General features: G+C 40.9%; 1 protein-coding gene across 1 annotated transcript in view; it reads left to right on the top strand.

Moving 5' to 3' along the window:
• LOC117363882 (poly(U)-specific endoribonuclease-like) overlaps positions 1–20908 on the top strand; it is an 85461-nt gene that overhangs the window by 57587 nt on the left and 6966 nt on the right. The window contains exon 6 of the mRNA XM_033952391.1: positions 18602–18755. Coding sequence (XP_033808282.1) covers positions 18602–18755 — 154 coding nt within the window. The remainder of the gene's footprint in view (positions 1–18601; positions 18756–20908) is intronic.

Genomic DNA, 20908 nt, shown 5'->3' with positions numbered 1-20908 from the left:
ACCGCAAGTGATTCCTTCACGCTCCGGCTGCTCTCTTCTGCCGCTTCGGCAGCCCTCTCCTGCCCGGTCATTCGCGGTCAGAAAATCCGCAAATGACTGGGACTGTGAACAGCGAACCGTGAATGACCGGGGGAACACTGTATATTTTGTGCTAGATAGGAAACTTGCTGCAGTGTAAGCTTTAAGATAAGCTCTAACAGTAAATCTGAGGCATTGAGATTACAACAAAAATCTACTGGCCTAAGAGTGAGGTGTGTTTGTTTTTTTGTGGGGGTTTTCTCATTACTTGTTGCAAGACAAACTCGATATAAATCTTATGCCTCTAGTTTTGTAAATACTTTATCCACAGAGTCCCCCCTCCCCCAACAATAGAGGCTGGTCAGAACTGATTTTCCCTATACCTCACCATACAAAAAAAAAATTCCAATTCTGAAATCAATAACTATAACACAGATTCCCTCCACTAACAGGGAGAGTGCGAAATAACTCAAAATTATGAATTTAAAAAAAAAAAAAAGATTCTTCCATACTTAATGCTGCTAGACAAGTATAGGAGTTTTCAAAATATGTTCTATCTCCCAGACAGCAACAGTCTTGCCTGTGAAGAAGCAGCACTACAAATATTGCACCAGGCTGAGCCTTATATCATCTTAAAAAACAGTTAAGCTCTGGAACGCGTTGCCAGAGGATGTGATTAATGTAGCTGGGTTTTAAAAAGGTTTGGACAAGTTCCTGGAGGAAAAGTCCGTAGTTTGCTATTGAGACAGACATGGGGGAAGCCACTGCTTGCCCTGGAATTGGTGTCATGGAAAGTAGCTCCCATTTGTGTTTTTGCCAGGTATGTGTGACCTGTCTTGACCACTATGGAAAAAGTATCAAATTTACAAGATGTCTTTCACTGTTCATCTCTGGTAGTTCATTGAGCAAAAACAACTTTTTAAATGAATGGCTAGCGAGATTTGTTGTTCTCCAGAGTGTGAAACAAGGCCGTGCATGGACTTTTTTTGAGAAGAGCCAGAAATTAGCCTTTGAATTCTGATTTTTTGATATTTTGGACACTTTTGCTGAACACCTTTGGTGGAAAAACCTGGAAGTTTACTGGACCAACAATGTTGAGATAAGTGTTTGCATGCATTGTTTCTGGATCACACAACTACTGTGATACTGCTCACCTTCAATAGTTTAAATTAGAGCACAATAATAGCCGATTTTTTGGATAATGGGGTTTTCTCCCTTATTGGAGAGTTTTGGTTGTTTTTTTTAACCTTAGATTTATTTTCCAGAGCTGGCCTATGATTGTAAAGTGGACCACTTATAGGAGCTGATTGCGCCTGGGGACATATACTGGTCTAAGACTTTTGAGGATGTTTATTTAAAAAGTTGCTTTTGCTCTATGAACTGTCGGAGATGAACAGTGAAAGATGTCTTGTAAATTTGTTACTTTTTGTATAAGTTTACGTCTTTTCCCATTTTTTGGATTATAGTGTGATATATATATATATATCACATTATAATCCAAAAAATGGGAAAAGACGTAAACTTATACAAAAAGTAACAAATTTACATATATATATATATATATATATATATATATAATTTGACCACTGTGGAAACAGGATACTGGACTAGATGGACCCTGTGTGTTCTTATAGTCTTATATAACTTACTGTGTTGTAAATGAAGTTTGTTCTTGTCATGATGTGTACAAAGTTAATCAGTATGAAGACACCTAACAGAGGCTTTAGAACACAAGTGTGCGCTAGTTTGGGACAAGCAAGATTACTGCAGATCCCTACACTGTAATTGAATATCTTATCAAGTATGATCAAAACACAGAAACCAGACATACCTTCAATAAATATAGACGAATTGACCATAAATTACCAATGTCCATACAAGAATTGAAACGGAAACCCCAAGAAACCAGGCTCTTTACACAGCTTGGATGGAAAACTAGAAGTGCATTTTCTCCCAAGCAAAGCTGAACTCCCATAAGTGAAGTTGCGGGAGTGTGATAATGTTATTTTGAAGCTGCTGAGTTCCCTTCATTGTTCTTATTTGTACAGTCTCTAGTTCCATTCTCAGCCTCCTCTGCAGCCTCCATTCCCTCCACACCCCCCCCCCCCAGTGCCTTCAGTTCTCTTGAACTGTCCCTGAAACAGCCAGCTCTGCCACTTGAATGCTGGTATTCTTGCACCTACTACTATTAATTATTTCTATAGCGCTACCAGACGCACGCAGCGCTGCACAGCTCTTGCAGCAGTTTCACAATATCGGTGCAAAAAGACAAAATACTTGCATGACTTGAGCTTAGCCATGAAGTGCTGGCTCACATGTTTCTTTTTAGGAAGCTGAAGAACCCCATGAAAAACCTAAATGAACTGAGGACCAGGCAGGTTACCCTTTTCTGATGCCTATGATGTTTATAAATATTTGCCAGTTCAGGTGTTGTCTTTGCACTGTATCACCAAGGTCAGGTTTTGCAAAGGGAATATGTGCGGTTTATGATATGCTGGTAATGGCTCCAGTATTACTGTGCTGAGCACAAGAAAAGACATTAAATGGTGCATATGAGCATGTTGTTTGACTCTCCTTTTTATTGTTGCCTATATTAATTATGAGATCTCATGAATAATTTGTCAGTGCTCTGTAGTCTCTTTTCATTGCTAACACTTAAGACCCTAAACCATGGCTTTGGGCGCCCATTAGCCTGCTTAAAGCAGACCTCCCAAAGGCATTCCCAGGTCTTGCTTTTCTATTATTTATATCCTTTCTTTATAGACAGTAGGTTAAAATGAGATGACATGAGACAAGCCATTGTTCCAGGAGAAGCATTTCTCTTGAGACTCGGTATATAGTCAGTGGTGAATTCCATTTCTAGAGCTTTTCTTTTATAGGTCACATTGTCAGTGTTTATGGCAGCTCCTGGCATGATTGAGTTTCTTGTTTTTGTCAACTGATACATTTCTTCTTATATTTCTACTACATTTCCTCTGGGCTCTGGTTAATGGCTGTCTTTGCCATTCATAGCCTTATTTATTACGTATTTTTCCCATAGGCGCAGTAGGCCAGATTCTATAGAGGATGTCTAAATGTTAAGCGTCGTTTAGACGTCCAGGAGCTGAATGCTTAGCGTGATTCTATAATGCATAGACGCACTTTAGAAAATCGTTCTCAGCAGCGCTGAGCGAATCTAAGCGCATCTATATTGTTAGACGTCCTTTGAAGAATCACTTTTTAGGAGTTGCATAGATGTCCTAATAACGTCTATAATGTTATAATGTGTTAGCATTATAACGTCATTAGGACAGCGATTTTTATGCTTTTTTTATATTAAAATTGTATGCAGTAAAATGCTGGCACCACTATTATATTTTTATTTATTTATCTTTTAATTATTTATATACCACTTATATCCTATGTCGTATTTAAATTTGGATCCTTTATCATCTGTTCCGATTGCCAGTGTCCCAAGGAGCAGTGGGGGATTTGAACCAACAGTGTCAGGTTGCTAAGGCTGTAGCTCTAACCACTGCATCACACACACTTAGATAGTAAACGGCATGTCGGCTCCAAAGCCAAGCTTATATTCTCTTGATTTACAAGCAGTCATTTCTCTAGAATAAATATCAAACATGTACCTTCGACACTTCTCCAGTTCCTCTTTTGTCCTCTATGTTCCTCAATCAAAGCACATGAAGAAAAAAATATATACATGTATATATTTACATACTAAATCTTCTAGTTTTGGGTGTAAAGAGGATTCCTTGCAAAAGCAGGTCTACCTTTGAGCGTGAGTTGGGTGCTAGATAGGCTTGAGTTCGGTGGATGCGACTTAGGCGTGCTGGAAGCATCTGCATATAGGTGAACGGGGCTTCTATTTTCTGAGCTATAGAGGACTCCAGTTTGATATCAATGTCAAAAGGTGTTTAATAATGCAAAGACAAAAAATTGGTAATATCCTATCTAAGCACCAAAGTCTGAATCTTCAATGGCATGAACCAAGCACCACCCACAGGTCCTGAAATAAGGCCACAGATAATGATGCAAGCTACAATGCACTAGTCAGTACAGGCTTGATTTTCCTTCGTGATGACCAATAGCCCCAGGCAGGTATTTATTAAGTGATACACACTTAGACCAAAGTCTAAATAAATCCTGCCCCGTACATCATCGTGCCTTTATAAATTATATGTTAGTGGTAATTTTTGGTTTTTTTCTGGCTAATAATGCAAAGCACATGAAAAAAAGATATATATCGCACACTAAGCCTTCTTTTTTGGGGGTAAAGAGGGCTCCTCTTTTTTAATAGAAAAAGATGTTTAATACAGTGGACTCTACTTAAGTGCATGTTGGTTAAGCACACGCTTCAGTTATCCGCATCCTACCACCATGGTCCCGTTTTTTTTTTGTTTGTTTTTTTACATTAAAGTCAATGGAGGTAAACTCTGGATAAATGCAATTCTGATAAGCACACAATCCGCTTATGTGCACTGATGTTATAAGTCCCACCTCTATTCGTTCACGTTATGTTCATTCCAGTTAAAAGCAATCACATTTTCACGTGGATGAGCCACACGTTTCGGATCAGCAGTATAGGCCTGGCGAGGTTTTAGAACTTTTGAAACTGTACCATGGCGTCTCATGGAGAAAAACCTTTGTCTTTGGCTGAACTTGTCCACCATGCTGGTCAAAAGTCTTTTGTCTCTAGCTGAATGTGTCCTTTGGTCAAAAGTCATTGACTTTGGCTGAACGTGTCGATGTATTAAAGAGACTTGACCAATGGGAAAGTCAGGTCTCTATTGCAAAACATTACAGTGTTCATCCTAGCCAGATTTCTAGAATTCACAAAAAAAAAAAGCAAGCCATATTGAAAGACTGGCAAAACAGCAATCCTACCAGGACTTTTCTGGACAGACCTTTAAGTTTCAAGCTAGCAAACAGCAGACCTGGCTAGGCAATTACATCAACAGAGCTGGGTCAACTTACGGCGCATTTCAGAAAGAAATTAAGACAGTTCTGTTCGATAGATTTATCTCCTAGTCAGATACCCCTTCTAAAATTATTAACAACATGTCAATATTATGTATTCTCACTAATTGTATTCTGTTTCCACTAACTGTTCAGTGATATCTTCGCCAATTGTATTCTGGAATTCACTGATTGTCCAGCCCGCTTCACTGTAACATGTTGATATTGTGTTTCTCACTAATTGTACTCTGTAATCACAGACTGCTCAGTGACATCTTCCCTACTTGTATTCTGTAATTTGCTGATTGTCCAGCTCTCTTCACTGTAAACCGCCTAGATGTCGCAAGATTGTGGTGGTATAGAAAAAATAAAGTTATTATTATTACCAGGAAATGAAAAAGAATTGGGAAGGCTAGAGACATTGAACAGGCATTGCTGCGATGGTTTGCTGAAGCTAGAAGTCGTCAATTGCCAATCAGTGGGCCCCTGCTGATGGAGAAAGCAGCACAGCTATCCGAAAAACTGGGCGTAGAAGTCTTCAAAGCACCAAACGGATGGCTAGAGAGGTGGAAAGTTCATAACAGCATAAATTTTAAGAAGCAGCATGGCGAAAAACAAGACGCTGATGAGTTTGGTGCAGAAAGTCATGGAAGTGTTGCCATCGGTCATTGATGGATATGAACCATGCCACGTTTTCAACACCGATGAGATGGGCCTGTACTGGCATGCCATCCCTGATGGAACATTGGCTTTCAAATGCAGCGAAACTGTTGGCTTCAAGGTGCCAAAGGAACGATTGACATTGCTGCTCCGTTGCAATATGGATGGTAGTGAAAAGCTCTAGCCACTGGTGATTGGGAAGAATCGAAATCCTTGGTGCTTCAAAAACATTAAACGCTTGCCTGTTGAATATGAAAGCAACAAAAACGCATGGATGATGGCAACACTGTGGATTGAATGGTTGTAGAAGCTTGACAATCTGATGAGAAGGTGTAGGAGACACATCGTAATGCTGTGTGATAACTGTGCAGCACACAGTAATGACGTACGACTAACCAACATCAAACTCATGTTTCTGCCACCAAACATGACCTCTCTGATCCAACCGATGGACCAGGGGAGAATCGCCAACTTCAAACGTTACAGGTTGCTAGTCGCTCGTCTTAAGATATGTGATGGCAGTGATTGATGCAAGCACGGAATCCAGCCCCCGAACTGCTGAGCTTGTGAGAAAAATGACGGTGCTCGACTCTCTTCAAATGGTACGAGAGGTGTAGAGTTGAGTCTCCTCATCCACGATTTCAAATTGCTATTGACGGGCGAGCTTTGTTCATGCATCTGATGAGACAACTGAAGCTGACATTTCGTCCATCGAACTCCCAGTTGGACTCTGGCCACAAGAGTTTGAGCTGTATGTTGCCGTTGACAACAATGTGCCCACATCATCTGACAGCACTAATTCTGATTTCTGTACAGTCATAAAGGGCACTGCAGACAACCAAGAGTCTGAGGATGGAGATACTGCTGCGGTCATCACGACCAATGAAACGCCTGGAGAGATTGTTTCCTTCTCAGACGTGCTGAAGTCCCTACACACGCTGCATTGCTATCTGGAAATAAGTGGATGTCACGACTAAGGTCAGTTTTACAGCATCAGTAGTCAGATACACAGCCTGAATCGTGCAATCTGTGTGCAGAAAACAATAACTGATTATTTCAGTAGAATGTTGGTTTAAAAAAAGGTTTACAGTGTATTGCATTAGACGGAACAGTGCTGTTTCTAAAACTGAACTGTGTAGAATTGTTTTATGTGTGTTTTTTGCTGAATAAAAGTTTTATTGCATTTGGTTACAGCGTACTGTGATTTTCATGACTAAAAAGTGGTACTCTGATTAAGCGCACACTCCGTTTAAGCGCATGTGATGGTCTGGTCCGGAGGCCTTGCACTTAAGCGGAGTCGACCATAATGCATTATTGAAGAAAAGGAATCCTCTTTACCCCCCAAAATAAAAGGTTTAGTATGAGATATATATATACTAAACCTTCTATTTTGGGGGTAAAGAGGATTCCTTTTTGATAATAATAGAAAAAGGTGTTTAATAATGCATTACTCAAGCAAAGCACATGAAAAAAACAAACATATATAGCATACTAAACCTCATCCCCAAAAGGCTAAGAAAATAACAATAGAATCCCTACTCACAATGGCTGTGGTTCAGAGCAAGTGGACATGACTGATGTCAAAATGATGTCAAGATTGTGCATCATCAATATGTTCCTAAATGGCAGAATGTCACTAAAAAATAGGGCAATCCGATCTACTTAGTGGAAAATTCTAAGTTATTCAACCAAAAATTACAAAACTCACAGAGAACAAACTTGTATTGAACCAAGCCAATTTCACCACAAGACCTTAAACACCCAAGGCATTACTTTGATATTTTTTCATGCCCTTACTGGGATGATGTGTTCATCTTTGGTCTTTGTTTAAGGCATAAGCATCAAGTGATGATATTTTATTTTTATTTTAAACAGGCTCAAGAAAGTTAGTGTTACTCAATTATTAACAGAAGAGCACTTAACTTTTGCTCGACGACTGCCCAACCGTTTCACTCAGCAATTTCATCAGGGGCTGTGCCTCCTCATGTATCCACACTTTGGCCCAGATTATACTAGCTTTATTCTTATAAACCAGCTCATTCAAAAGTGGCGGATGCTCCTTATAGTATGCTGAGTCAACACCTGAGTCGACACCTGGAATGCGCTTCCAGAGGACGTTATAGGGCAGAGAACAGTTTTGGGGTTTAAGAAAGGATTGAACAATTTCCTGCTGGAAAAGGGGATAGAAGGGTATAGATAGAGGTTTACTACACAGGTCCTGGACCTGTTGGGCCGCTGCGTGAGCGGACTGCTGGGCGCGATGGACCTCAGGTCTGACCCAGCAGAGGCATTGCTTATGTTCTTATGAGTCAGCTACATTGTCAGTGTTGCCAGGAGGAACTGGGCAAGACTTTTCCCAGTTAAACCCCAAGTTTATGCAGAGCCAACTTAAGAACATAAGCAATGCCTCTGTTGGGTCAGACCTGAGGTCCATCATGCCCAGAAGTCCGTTCACGCGGCGGCCCAACAGGTCCAGGACCTGTGCAGTAATCCTCTATTTATACTCTTCTATCCCCTTTTCCAGCAGGAAATTGTCCAATCCTTTCTTAAACCCCAATACTGTACTCTGCCCTATTATGCCCTCTGGAAGCGCATTCCAGTTGTCCACCACTCGTTGGGTAAAGAAGAACTTCCTAACATTTGTTTTGAATCTGTCCCGTTTCAACTTTTCCGAGTGCCCTCTTGTTCTTTTATTTTTAGAAAGTAAGGCGTGGGTAGTTGCCCTGGTAAGCTGAATTGCCTGAAGTTGAGGGAGAGTAGAAAAGGAGTTGCAGTCCCTCACTATAACTGAAGCCTAAGTGATCATGAGGGTGGAGATAGGTGGCAAGCCAGTCAAGGGCTGCCTGATGTCCTGCTGTCATCTGAAACTAAACATGTCCAAAACTAAGCTGCTATTCCTCTTTCCTCCTAAACCCTCTGCTCCTCCTCCTCCTTTCTCCATCTTGGTAAATAATACTGTCATCATTTCAGTTTCTTCTGCTTGCATGTCACCCCTCTCCTTAAATCACTTCACTGGCTCCCTATCCATCTTCGCATACAGTTCATGCTCCTATTGCAGACCTACAAGTGTGTTCATTCTGCTGCCCCTCAATATCTCTCCTCTCTTCTTATACAACTCCCAGCAAACTCCATTCCTCAGATAAGCTGTTCGTAGATGTACCCTTCTCCTCCACTACCAATTCCAGACATCGTTCTTTTCATCCCCCTGTGCCTGGAATAAATTACCCGAGTTTGTCAGCCAAGCCCCTTACCTTGTTTAAAAGCAGACTGAATCGCCACCTTTTTGATACAGTCTTCACTCCATACCCCTATTGCCCACCAACCCATCCAGCAGATGAACCGTTCCCCTTAACTTTATCCATGACATCCTGTTTGTCTGTTTAGATTGTAAGCTCTTTTGAGCAAGGACTGTCTTCTTTTTTGTGACTCTGTACAGCGCTGCGTGTATCTGGTAGCGCTATAGCAGTGGTCTCAAACTCTTTGCAGGGCCACATTTTGGATTTGTAGGTACTTGGAGGGCCTCAGAAAAAATAGTTAATGTCTTATTAAAGAAATGACAATTTTGCATGAGGTAAAACTCTTTATAGTTTATAAATCTTCCCCCCTCCCCCCTAAAAGCCTGCATGTTCTTCCCCCCTTCTTTGCAGCATCCTCCAGCTTCCCGGTGTTAGTTTCAGCTAATTACCGCAGCCTGCAGAGAGGATCGCCGGTGCTATAGCATTCCTTGCAGACTGCCATCAGCCTCCGCACCATGTTCCCTCTGCTGCGGTCCCGCCCCTCCTCTGATGTCAGGGGCAGGATTGCAGCAGAGGGAACGTGCTGCTGAGGATGATGGCAGCCTGCAAGGATCGCTACAACACCAGCAATCCTCTCTGCAGGCTGCGGTAATTATCTGAAGGTAGCAGGAGGCCAGGGGGGAAGCCAGAGGACGCTGCAAAGAGTGGGCAGCACTAGTACAGACCTTGGGCCGCATGTGGCCCCCGGGCCGCGAGTTTGAGACCACTGCGCTATAGAAATAGTAGTTGTAGAAGAGTAAAGATAATGAAACACAAGGAAATATTAACTCACCTTAGCATTTAGCACAGGGCTGCAATACTTCAGTCCTCACCAGGCCAGGTTTTCAGGATTTCCCCAATGAATATGCATGAGATCTATTTGCATGCACTGCTTTCAATGCATATTCATTGGGGAAATCCCAAAAACCCGACTGGATTTGGCCCTCGAGGACCAGAGTTGTGCAGGCCTGACTTAGCACCTCATCTTTCTCTCCCCTGTGTAGCATCTCTTCTTCATCTCCTTCCTAACTCCAACATTTTTTCCTCTCCTTTACCCCTCCTCTGCAGCATATATTCATTCTCTTTCTCTCTCTCATGCAATTCTACATACCCTTGCAGCATCTTTTCTTTTTCTCTCTGTCTTCTCTCTCCTACCCTCCGTGCAGCATCTTTTAAAGGGTCACTGGCAGTGTGTAAGAATCTCTGCTGCTGGCTGACCTGGAAAACTTCCCTCTGCCACATTCCTCCATGCTGTAAACAGGAAGTTGTGTTGGGGGTGGAGTCGCAGCAGAGAGAAAGCTTCCAGGTCAGCTTGCAGTAGCAGTTCTTACACCCTACCAGCTATCCTTTTAAGACAGATGTACAGTAGAAGGAGATGATTTCAAGACAGTGGTGAAATTGTAGCTTGCTCCCCAAAGCCATTATCAAAGGTGCACCACTGCTGGGAGAGCCAGGCTTGCCCCTGGCTATGCCTCTGGGAAAAAGTTTTGATGTGCACAAAAACAAAAGAAGGATTGGCAGGGGGGAGTAGGGGGGAATCCATATACAGTATATACGTACATTTAGATTTTAGTCTCTCAAGGGTCACCAGTATCACTTTTTATTATTTAATATCTAGATTGCTCTTTGTTCCACTAATCCATAATTTTGGGATACAATGTTATTTTAACACAAATTATATTTAGTTGTTCCTACCTATGGCTGGGAACCAGTTATTTGCATTTCAGAACTTGACTAATTGCTAGCAGAATAGCTAGGAAACTCCTGTTTGAAATTGTCAAGAGAAAGCAGAAATGTTCTGGATCAGCTGCTATCAGAACCCCCCCCCCCCCCAAAAAAAAAAAAAAAAAAAATCTCTTCTTGTTTTGCCAATTAATGGAGGAATCTCATTAAAACCATAAACAGTGTTTAAGTTTAGGTATCCCAATTACATATTCAGTTGACAATTTAGTCAAATATTTGTGCATTGTAAAAATTTCTTCATTTGTAGTGCCAAGTCAGCTGTGTCGCTCATGTTGTAATTTGGATTAGAATGCTGGGGCATAATAAGATATTCAAATTAGTTTGGGGTCCATTGATGTCTTTTGTAGATTTGCTATAGTTGTCCTTTATCTTTATTTTCTGTTGTTTTTCACCCACACATCTGGGGAGGGGGAGCAGGAGGGGGGTATATCTTTTGTTTTGGTATTATTCCTGATGGTAATGATGGATGGGGGAGGGAATTTTTATCTTTTGTATAGATACTGATTGATTATAAGTGCTTGGTTGATCATCATTATTTGTATATAAATTGTATTGCACTTTTTGTTGGCATTAAAAACTAAATAAAGTAAAAAAAAAAAAAGTATGCTTCATTTGTTTAGGATCTCATTTTACCTCATATTGATTGCTGCACTTTTTTATTTAACGACGCATTTGTCTTCTGATTTATAGTTTTCTTTTTAACATTTTTCAATTTCATTTACTTATATTTCTCTCGTCTTCATATATTCAACTATTTCTATCCCATCCTTTCGTGTTTTCCTTAATTGGTTCCCCACCTTGCTTAATTACATTGTAACTTCTTTCCCGTCCTTCCTTTTGTTCCCAGTTCGTATAGTTATTGTCTAGTCTTGTCAGTTTTTAACTATTTTATTGTGTAATTTTATTAATATGTAAATCGCCTTGAATATTGAAAAGGCGATTAAACAAATAAATATTAAACTTGAAACTTGAAACTTGTATCAGGGCTTTCCAGAATGTAAACTGAGATTATTGCAGCTTCTGCAGAACACAGCTGTACACTTGATAAGGAGCAAGAAAAGGTTTGATCTCGTTCTGCAGTTATTACATATCTTACATTGGCTTTGAAGAGCCGGCTATTACGGCCTCCATGGAAAGATCACTCGACTCTCTTTATGCTGGTTCAAATAATATGAATTTAATAATCAAACAGCAAGAGCTTACAGGAACAAATTATACAGAATGATAGAGCATACACCAGGCTGGCCTGACTGATGGAGAACTTCCGATGAGTTCTGAAACTATGGTTCACGGAGCTTCCTTTTATATGATTCTGACAGCTCTGGCCCATGTTGGTGCATGTTACATTTCACATTTTCATTGGTTAATCATATTACTTATCTCATTTATTAATCTATGGATTGGTTAACATTTTTGAGTGATCCTGTGTGTCACGCCTTTAATTGTCCTGTTAATGTATCAGAGTCCCTCCCTTGAGTACCTGGGCCCAACGGCTTTTTAGCTCTGTGGTTAGCTCTCTTACATTCTTACATCTCTTGTTTCTTCCGCAGCATCCATCAGTATCGTGGTGAGTCTTCATCCTTTTTCTTGTGAAACTTCTATCAGCTTAACCTGCTACTATAGGGCCAAGATCCCTTTTTCACTAGACTTGTTTTTCTCTCCAGCTGTGCCTTCTGTTTGACCTTGTTCTCAAGAAAGCAGAAGTGTCTTTCAAAGCTGACAGTTTTTAGTCAGAGTGTCCATTTTGCTCTTTCAGCAACCATTTTAGGTTTTAGCTATATTGGCCTGTTTCTTCTATATTGGGGAATTCTCAGAGGTCTTCACCTGGGCTTTTCCTACACAGGACTTCTCATCCCTTCCTCAGCTTCCAAGATCACCAACAGCTTTCCAATGTAACCCAAAAAATATTGCTAGCACTGTTGTCCCAGCAGTACTTTATAAGCTAAGTACCATGAGCTTTATTTGATAAGTAAACCTGGATAAATTAATTAGTGGTACTGTTTTGAGGGGTAGCTGACTGATTTTTAGCACTGTAGGTATTAGGTGAAATCTGATAAAATAAAAGATTAATTAAAAAGAGTGTTTAAAACAAAATAAAGGCAATTAAGACCAGTGATAGTTCACGTGTGGTTTTCTGGGCAGATTGACTTCCAAACCCAGATAGCTGTGAACACTTTGAGGTCTTCCAGCCTAAAAATACATCAAACCTCATAATTTATTATATGTAGGTTTTTTTGTTTAAGAACCCTCTTACATACATCTATTTTTAAGGAGTTTTTTTGTCATAGACTTTGTATGCAGAGAATTAGTGTGTTTGTTCCAGTAATGTGCAACATATTTCATATTTTTCCCTGGTATATAGTTATCTGTATTCTTAAACTACAGTCATTGTTTTTTATTATTAAGTCTCAATATAATTAATCACAATAACATCATTGTGATATTGGGAAATATATAATAATGTGAACCACAATACAAATTTTAAAAAACCCCATGAACTTCCCCTTTTACAAAACTACACAAGAGGTTCTTGGCATCGGCTGGCACGCTGAATGCTCTGCGCAGTTCCGATGCTCAGAGGAACTCTAGGATCATCGGAGCAGCACAGAGCATTCAGCGTTCCGGCCGGCACTAGAAACTTCTTGTGCGGTTTTGTAAATTTTTGACCACAATAAATGATCCAAGATTAACACCTTATTATAAGGAAACAAATACATAATTATCAAGATGTTTTTCTCTGAAATATTCTCGCTGACTTCAGCGGTTTGTGGAACAGCTATTTGGATCGTAACTTATGCTAATATGAGAGCATTTATAATATCAGTTGCAGGTGCATTATTATGGAACAAGTTGACAGGGCAGTTGAGGCTGCTTCTTGATATTCAAAAATCCAAGAAATTGCAGAAGACAACATTGTTTGTGGAGGTATTCTCTTGATTGAATTGAGATTCTAATTGTAAATGTTTTAGAAGTATTTTTCTATTTATCTATATATGTGTTCTATGCTGATTATGTATGTTTTATGTAAACCACTTAGCAAGTTAGAAATATTTACTTCCTCTCTAGACACTAGAAAATCAACTATCAACTATCTGTTTGAGTTCAGAAAACAAGATTTATCCTTAGCTTATAACACACATAACAAGGAAATCTTAATACAAATTTCAATCCCAGTGCCAAGACTCGGTGCCATTTCTGAGTACTTCTAGCTAAATTCAGAAATATCCCTATTTTGGACCCCAAAAACTTCTAATCCATCACACAGAAATGAGATTTCAATACTACTGTATGGTCAATTCCAGAGCAAATGGTGCTACTAAGGTAGTTCTCTGAGTTGCAACTTCTAATGATAATTCCAAAAATTCAGTTGTTAAGAACAGACTGATTCTTTTCTTGTACAAAAGCTGAATTGGAGCTTACAGGAAGATGCAGATATTAAGCCCTTATAATGAGAGATATAGGCAGCGAAATGCTTTTTTTTTTTTGGGGGGGGGGGGGCCAAAGGCTCCGCCCAGCAGGATACTGCAGCACAACCTCTCTCTCCAGCTCATGACTCCCCCACCTACCTCCTCCTGGTCCCTGTAAGTCTTTGGGTATCCGCCGCACAGCATCAACAAGCAGGCCTGCCCTGGAAGTGTTCATTCTGCAGCAACACTCGTTGATGCTACGTGGTGACTGCCTGAAGACTTAAAATTACAGCAACCAGGAGGAGGTGGGTGGGGGAGTAGAACCACCCATAACCGACCGACAATTTTTGGGGAGGCCATGGCCCCTGTGGCCTCCCCTGTTCTGACGCCCATGACAGGAGGTAGGAATGCCAATGGAATTTTCAAAACTTAAATCAAATATTTGTGCAGCATATTCACAGATGGTATCAGTAGTGACTTTACAATATTCTTTGCGGTTTTTTAAATTTTCCTACAGATTTGATTTTCCAAGTACTCCATTTTCCTAAGAAGAAATAAATCCCTTATCTTTCAAAAGATTATTATTCAGGTCCTGAAGTTCTTCTATTTTATTTTCAAGAGAGCTAATTATTCTGAGGCTTTTTCTCCCTCTTTTTGGGTGCATGCTGGGTTTGAAGAGGGGGGTACCTCGGTTGCCATGATCACACAACATTTTGAATCATATGAACATATTATATGTTGTGCGTCGCTCTGATCTCTTCCCATGGTTTTCAGTATCACTTCTATGCTGACAACTCCCATATCTACCTTATTACACCAGAAATTTCTAAAGGAATCCAGGCCCAAGTCTCAGCCTGCCTGTATGTCTCAATGGCATTTAAAATTGAACATAGCCAAGAGCGTCTTATCTTTCTACCTAAATCCACCTCTCCTCTTCCCCCATTCTCTATTTCTGTGGATAACTCTCATCCTTCCTGTCTCATCAGCTCACAACCACAGAGTCATTTTTGACTCCTCTCTCTTTCTCTGCACAAATGTAACAGACTGCTAAAGCCTGTTTCTTTCTCTATATCACCAAAATCTGACCTTTCTTTTCTGAGCACACTACCAAAACCCTTATCCATACTCTTATCAGCTAGATTACTGCAGCTTCTGGTTTTCTCCTTGGGAACTTGCCAGTGCTTGTGACCTGAGTTGGTCACTGTTGGAACAGGATACTGGGCTTGATGGACCTTCGGTCTGTCCCAGTATGTCAACTCTTATGTTCTTATGTTTTTCACAGGTCTTCCACTAAACCAGGGGTGTCCAACCTGCGGCCCTGTGAAGTATTTTGTGCGGCCCCAGTCAGTGTTTTCCTCTGCTGCCCCTGGGTGTTTATTGACTTGCCGTCTCCCTCCTATGTCTTGCTGCAGCATTTGCGCGTTTGTGCAGCCCCAGAAATTTTTTTTCGGCCAGTGCAGCCCAGGGAAGCCAAAAGGTTGGACACCCCTGCACTAAACCATCTCTCTCCACCTCAGTCTGTTCAAAATTTTGCTCCACTCCTATATTCTGCCAGTGTCGCTATGCTCACATTACCCCTCTCTTCAAATCACTTTATTGGCGCTCTGTCCATGTCTATATACAGTTCAAACTCCTCTTATTGACTTACAAGTGCATTCACTCTACATCTCCTCTTCAGTATCTCTCCTCTCTTATCTTTCCTTATACTCCTCCCTGGAAGCTCCATTCATTGCGTATGTCGCTTCTCTCCTGCCAAATCCAGATTCCGTCTCTTCTATCATGCTGCACAATATGCCTGGAACAGACTTCCTGAGTCGGTACTCTGACATTATTAAAATCAAGAACACCACGGTTCGCCTTATCTTTGGTCTAAAAAAATGGGAGCACATCACCCCTTACTATCAAAAACTCCACTGGTTGCCAGTGGAGTCTAGAGTTCTGTTCAAGTTTTCCTGCATTAGCTACAAATCAGTTTTTGGGATTCTACCTGATTACCTTGCCTCTCAGTTTTCTCTGAATTGTTCTAATAAATGTACTCATAGAATAAACCTATTTAATTACCCTTCTTTTAAATCATGTCAATATAAGAAGTTCTTTGACAGATTTTATCATTCCAGGCCGCCAAACTGAATACATGGCTTGGAAAATTAATACTTGAGGCCACTTCTTACTTTGATTTTAGAAAATCACTAAAAACACGCTTGTTTGACATGTTTTCTTCTTAGTCATGTTACTGCCTAATCTATCATGAATTCTTAACAGTTTTTTACATCCTAATTGGCTTAACTTTATTGATCTTATCAGATGTATCCTTTTATCAATTGTTTTTGTTTTGTATTTAGATATTGACTGTTTATTCTTCATATTAGATATTGACTGTATGTATTTTTTGTTGTGAACCGCTTCGAACTTCTGGTATAGCGGTATACAAGAAACAAATTAATATTATTATTTTTTGAGCTGCTTTTAACTCCTAACTCCCACTAACTTGTAAAGTATCTTTGTCTGTTTTATTGATCCCTCTGTGAGAGATTCCCTAACCCCAATTTGTCCTCTTAGCTATTTTAATTAGTTTGTAAGCTTTGAGCAAGGATTGTCTCTTACATCTTTAATGTATAGTGCTGTGTACATTTAGCACGCTTTAGAAATAAGTAGTAGTGCTGTAGTTGTCTCTTCAATATATGAAGAAAGATTTTGTAGCTGCTGTAGATACTGTAGAGACAGTTTTTAAAGGTTGTTTGAATATGCATATTAAATATATCTAGATAGCAAGTAGTACATGGAGATTGGTGAACACTGCAGGCTTTCCAGATAGTGGAGATCCTCAGCTGCTGTCTGTATAGCTATGCAGATTAAGCCAGGTAGAACGTCCTCACTTCATCCTTCAGACAGCATAGCAATAGCATTATTTATAGAATGCTGCTGAAAATTTGCAGATAGTCTAGACATTTAAAACTAGGTTCTGTAAATGGCACCCAAATTTGGGTGAAAAATTGAGTGGTGAGTGAGTTTCTATAAACGGCACTCAAAGTTAGGCACTGTGGCCCTGATTCTACATAGTGCTTCCCGATTTTAGGCAGCTGTAGGCGTCCTACAGCTGTCTAATCAGCCAATCGGGATGCACGTTTTTTTAAAAAAAAATGCTCCCCAGGCAGGCTTTCTATATTGAAGGCGAGGCCCGCAAGACACCTAAGCTCACCTAAGGGCCTTAGGCGGGCCTTAGGCGAACCTAGGGTGCCCAATCCCTCCTGCTATAAGTATACTGACCGCCCCCCCCCCCCCCCGACACTACCGATCGCTGGCAGGAGGGTGGCCAATCCCTCCTACCAGAAGATGCCCCCCCCGACACTACCGATCGCTGGCAGGAAGGTGCCCAATCCCTCCTGCCGGAAGACGCACCCACCTCCGCCCTCCCCCCCCCCGCGCTAACAGCCCTCAAGCCTCCCCCCAACCAAACTAACCTTTCCTTGTTGTCCAGACGGGACTTGCCCGTCCAGCCGCAGGCCCGTCTCGTCGAAATGAGGCGGGCCCGCCCCTTCCCAGCCCATCCTTCCGAAGCCTAAGGCCTGATTGGCCCAGGCTCTAGAAGCCTGGACCAATCAGGCCTTAGGCATAGCGGGTCCGCCCATCCCCACTAAGTCTAAGGCCTGATTGGCGAGCTTAGGTGTCTTGCGGGCCTCACCTTCAATATAGAAAGCCTGCCTGGGGAGCATTTTTTTTTAAAAAAACGTGCATCCCCAATGGCTGATTAGACAGCTGTAGGACGCCTATTGCTGCCTAAAATCGGGACGCACTATGTAGAATCAGGTCCTGTGTGTAGAATAGCGCTTAATGCCAAGATTCATGCCAAACTTTGGGCTGAAACCTGGTGTAAATCTTTGGATGTAAATTAGGAGTGTTCTTGTCATCTTTAGTGAGCAGCTATGGTCCGTCCCTGCTCCTCCCATGGCCATGCTTTCATTTCAGTTGTGCGCTAAAATATTTACATGCGCATCTACATCGAATATTATTTAGCAAGATACAAGTATACATCCAAATTGTTGCCAGTTAATCTATTCTAGAATTTATGGAGCACTCTATGCCTTTTAAAGCAGGGGTGTCCAACCTTTTGGCTTCCCTGGGCCGCATTGGCTGAAAAAAGTTTTTCTGAGGCCGCGCAAACGCTGCAGCAAGACAGAGGAGGGAGCCGGCAAGACGGTAAACACCTGGGGGTAGCAGAGGAAAACACTGCATCACCCTCGACCGGGGCCGCACAAAAACGCTTCACGGGTCTACATGCGGCCCTCAGGCCACAGGTTGGACACCCCTGCTTTAAAGGATCAAGGCAATTTTACAAGGTCAAGAATCTGTGCATACTATGAGGAGCTACAAAGTTGTAAAAAAAAAAAAAAAAAAGAACTATGAATTATTGGTACTAATTGGCTCATTTCTAAATTAAATTTTAACATTGTGGTACCATAAGTGTTTATGTAATGGAGCTATTACAGCTGTCATAAAGTTGCTTATTGCTTTGTTTTTCCATATTGTTTCATATCTTTATTGCAGGGCTGATTCTTGTGGATTTGAACATGTATTTGTAGGAGAGACCAAACGTGGAAAAGAGATCATGGGCTTTCATAACTGGATCCAATTCTACCTGCAGGAGAAACGCAACCACATTGACTACAAGGGCTATGTTGCCCGACGGTACAAAAATAGGGTAAGAAACATGTCTAGACAATTGTTATCAACTCAATATCCAGCCTAAAATGCTGGGTGAGAATCCAAACGGACAAAATCCTGCTTTACTCCAGAGATTCATCATCTTATTAGCATAAAACGTCAGAATTTATTTTATTTATTTATTTAGATTTTTATCCCATCCTCCCAGTAGCTCAGAACGGTTTACAAGTAAACATTCACAATGGAGTGAATTGGACATACAAGATTATACAGTAGATTTAAATACTTGGACATACAAGACTGTGCAGCAGTTTAGATATAGGGACTATACAGCAAATTAAGAACAGTAGTTTAAATATAAGTAGTTTAGTTTAGATACAAGTTATTTGAGTATAGGCTGAGAGTGGACTATACAGAAATTTTTGGCAGAAGATTAGAATGGAGAAAGAAGGGTAGAGGTGGGGTTTAAGGGGTTGGGTGTAGACTGAGGGTGACCTTTAGTTGAAGAGGAGGGTCTTTACCATTTTCCGGAATATCATTAGTGAGTTCTGTAGTCTTAGTTGAGGGGGGAGTTGGTTCCAGAGTTGGGGAATGAAGTGGCTGTAGGAGCGTTTGCGGGCGGTTTCTGAGAGGAGGGACCTTCCGGGGGGAATGCATAGGCATATCTCCATTTCTGAGCGGAGGGTGCGGGTGGGGATGTAGATGGGTAGCTTGGATTTTATGTAGAAGGGGGTGGTGGCATAAATTCTTTTGTGTGCTATTGCCAGGCTTTGAATGCACAGCGTTGGGAAATAGTCAGTCCATTGTGGAAAAGTGATGAGGCCCAGGCATAAAAATAAGTATGCTAATGGATACTGGTGCTCAATCTCTAACACACCCTGTTTCAAGTTTGAATAACAAATATTTTTAGTAATAAAATATTTTATTCAAAGACACTATTGTACAACCAGGCCCATAATTGCTACTTACCTCATCAGAAAAGAAAACAACAGTTAAGCATTAGTTCTTCCTCGTTTTCAGAACTAAGCTCTTTTCCCTTTCCCACCCCCATCATAATCTGCCATCTGTCAGCATACAAAAAAACAAGTCTAAGGCATCTGCAAACTTTCAGGGCGTTCTGTGCTTCTATGCAGTTGTGTGTAGTATTGTATTTTAATTGATGAGTTCATAAGGTTTCATTAGATTTAACTGATAAAGCAGCCCAATGCAAATAAATAAATAAGGGGTATATGTATTTTAAAATTTATAGCCCAAGCCATCCTCTCTAGTGAGCAAGTAACAATACATCTTCATAAAAATAAACCAGTACAAAAGTACATGAAGGCTCATGTCACCAAGAATTGCTGTGCAGATAACAGAATGTGGTTCCTTGCCAAAGTAAATCATTACTCACTATTCAGGGCTCTTTTTACGAAGCCGCGGTAGCCGCGCTCACCGCTACCGCCTCCTCTTGAGCAGGCGGTAGTTTTTCGGCTAGCGCATGATAAAAAGTCATGCGCATTAAAGCCGCTGCCGTGGCTTCGTAAAAGGAGGCCTCAATGCAGTGAAATCACTTGCTTACATAACTGGGCCTTCAACTGCTTTCTAATCTTCGTTACATACACATTTTTTTCCCTCAGCTCTTGTGACAGTATTTCCCCAAATCATGACTAACTTAATTATGAACAAGAAACTCAAAACAAACTATATTGTATTTAAATTAGAAAAACAAAATAGCTTTAAAGAATATATATCCTTTGGACAAGGCACTTGCACCATCCAAGAAAAAATGGAGAAAGATACCTCAGATTATATACATCCAAAACAGCACAACTTCATCGTGCAAGTGGGTTATTTTCACAGTCATTGGTCTCTTTTTTAAAAAAAAAAAAAACAACTCAGTAACTCCACAGTCCACCCACAATATCAAAAATCCCAATCTCCTTGCACCAAAGGATATTCTAGAACAGGGGGTGGCAACTCCGGTCCTCGAGGGCCGGAATCCAGTCGGGTTTTCAGGATTTCCTCAATGAATTTGCATGCACTGCTTTCAATGCATGTTCATTGGGTAAATCCTGAAAACCCGACTGGATTCCGGCCCTCGAGGACCAGAGTTTCCCACCCCTATTCTAAAACAAACAGCTTGCACAAAAATCCAAAATAGCTGAAATTGATACAAAGCAAAAATTGTTTCCAGTCAAAGAGCCGGGC

The sequence above is a fragment of the Geotrypetes seraphini genome, chromosome 7, assembly GCF_902459505.1.
Source record: "Geotrypetes seraphini chromosome 7, aGeoSer1.1, whole genome shotgun sequence".
NCBI lineage: Eukaryota > Metazoa > Chordata > Amphibia > Gymnophiona > Dermophiidae > Geotrypetes > Geotrypetes seraphini.
The sequence above is the reverse complement of the archived record's forward strand: the minus strand, read 5'-3'. Positions and strand labels throughout refer to the sequence as shown.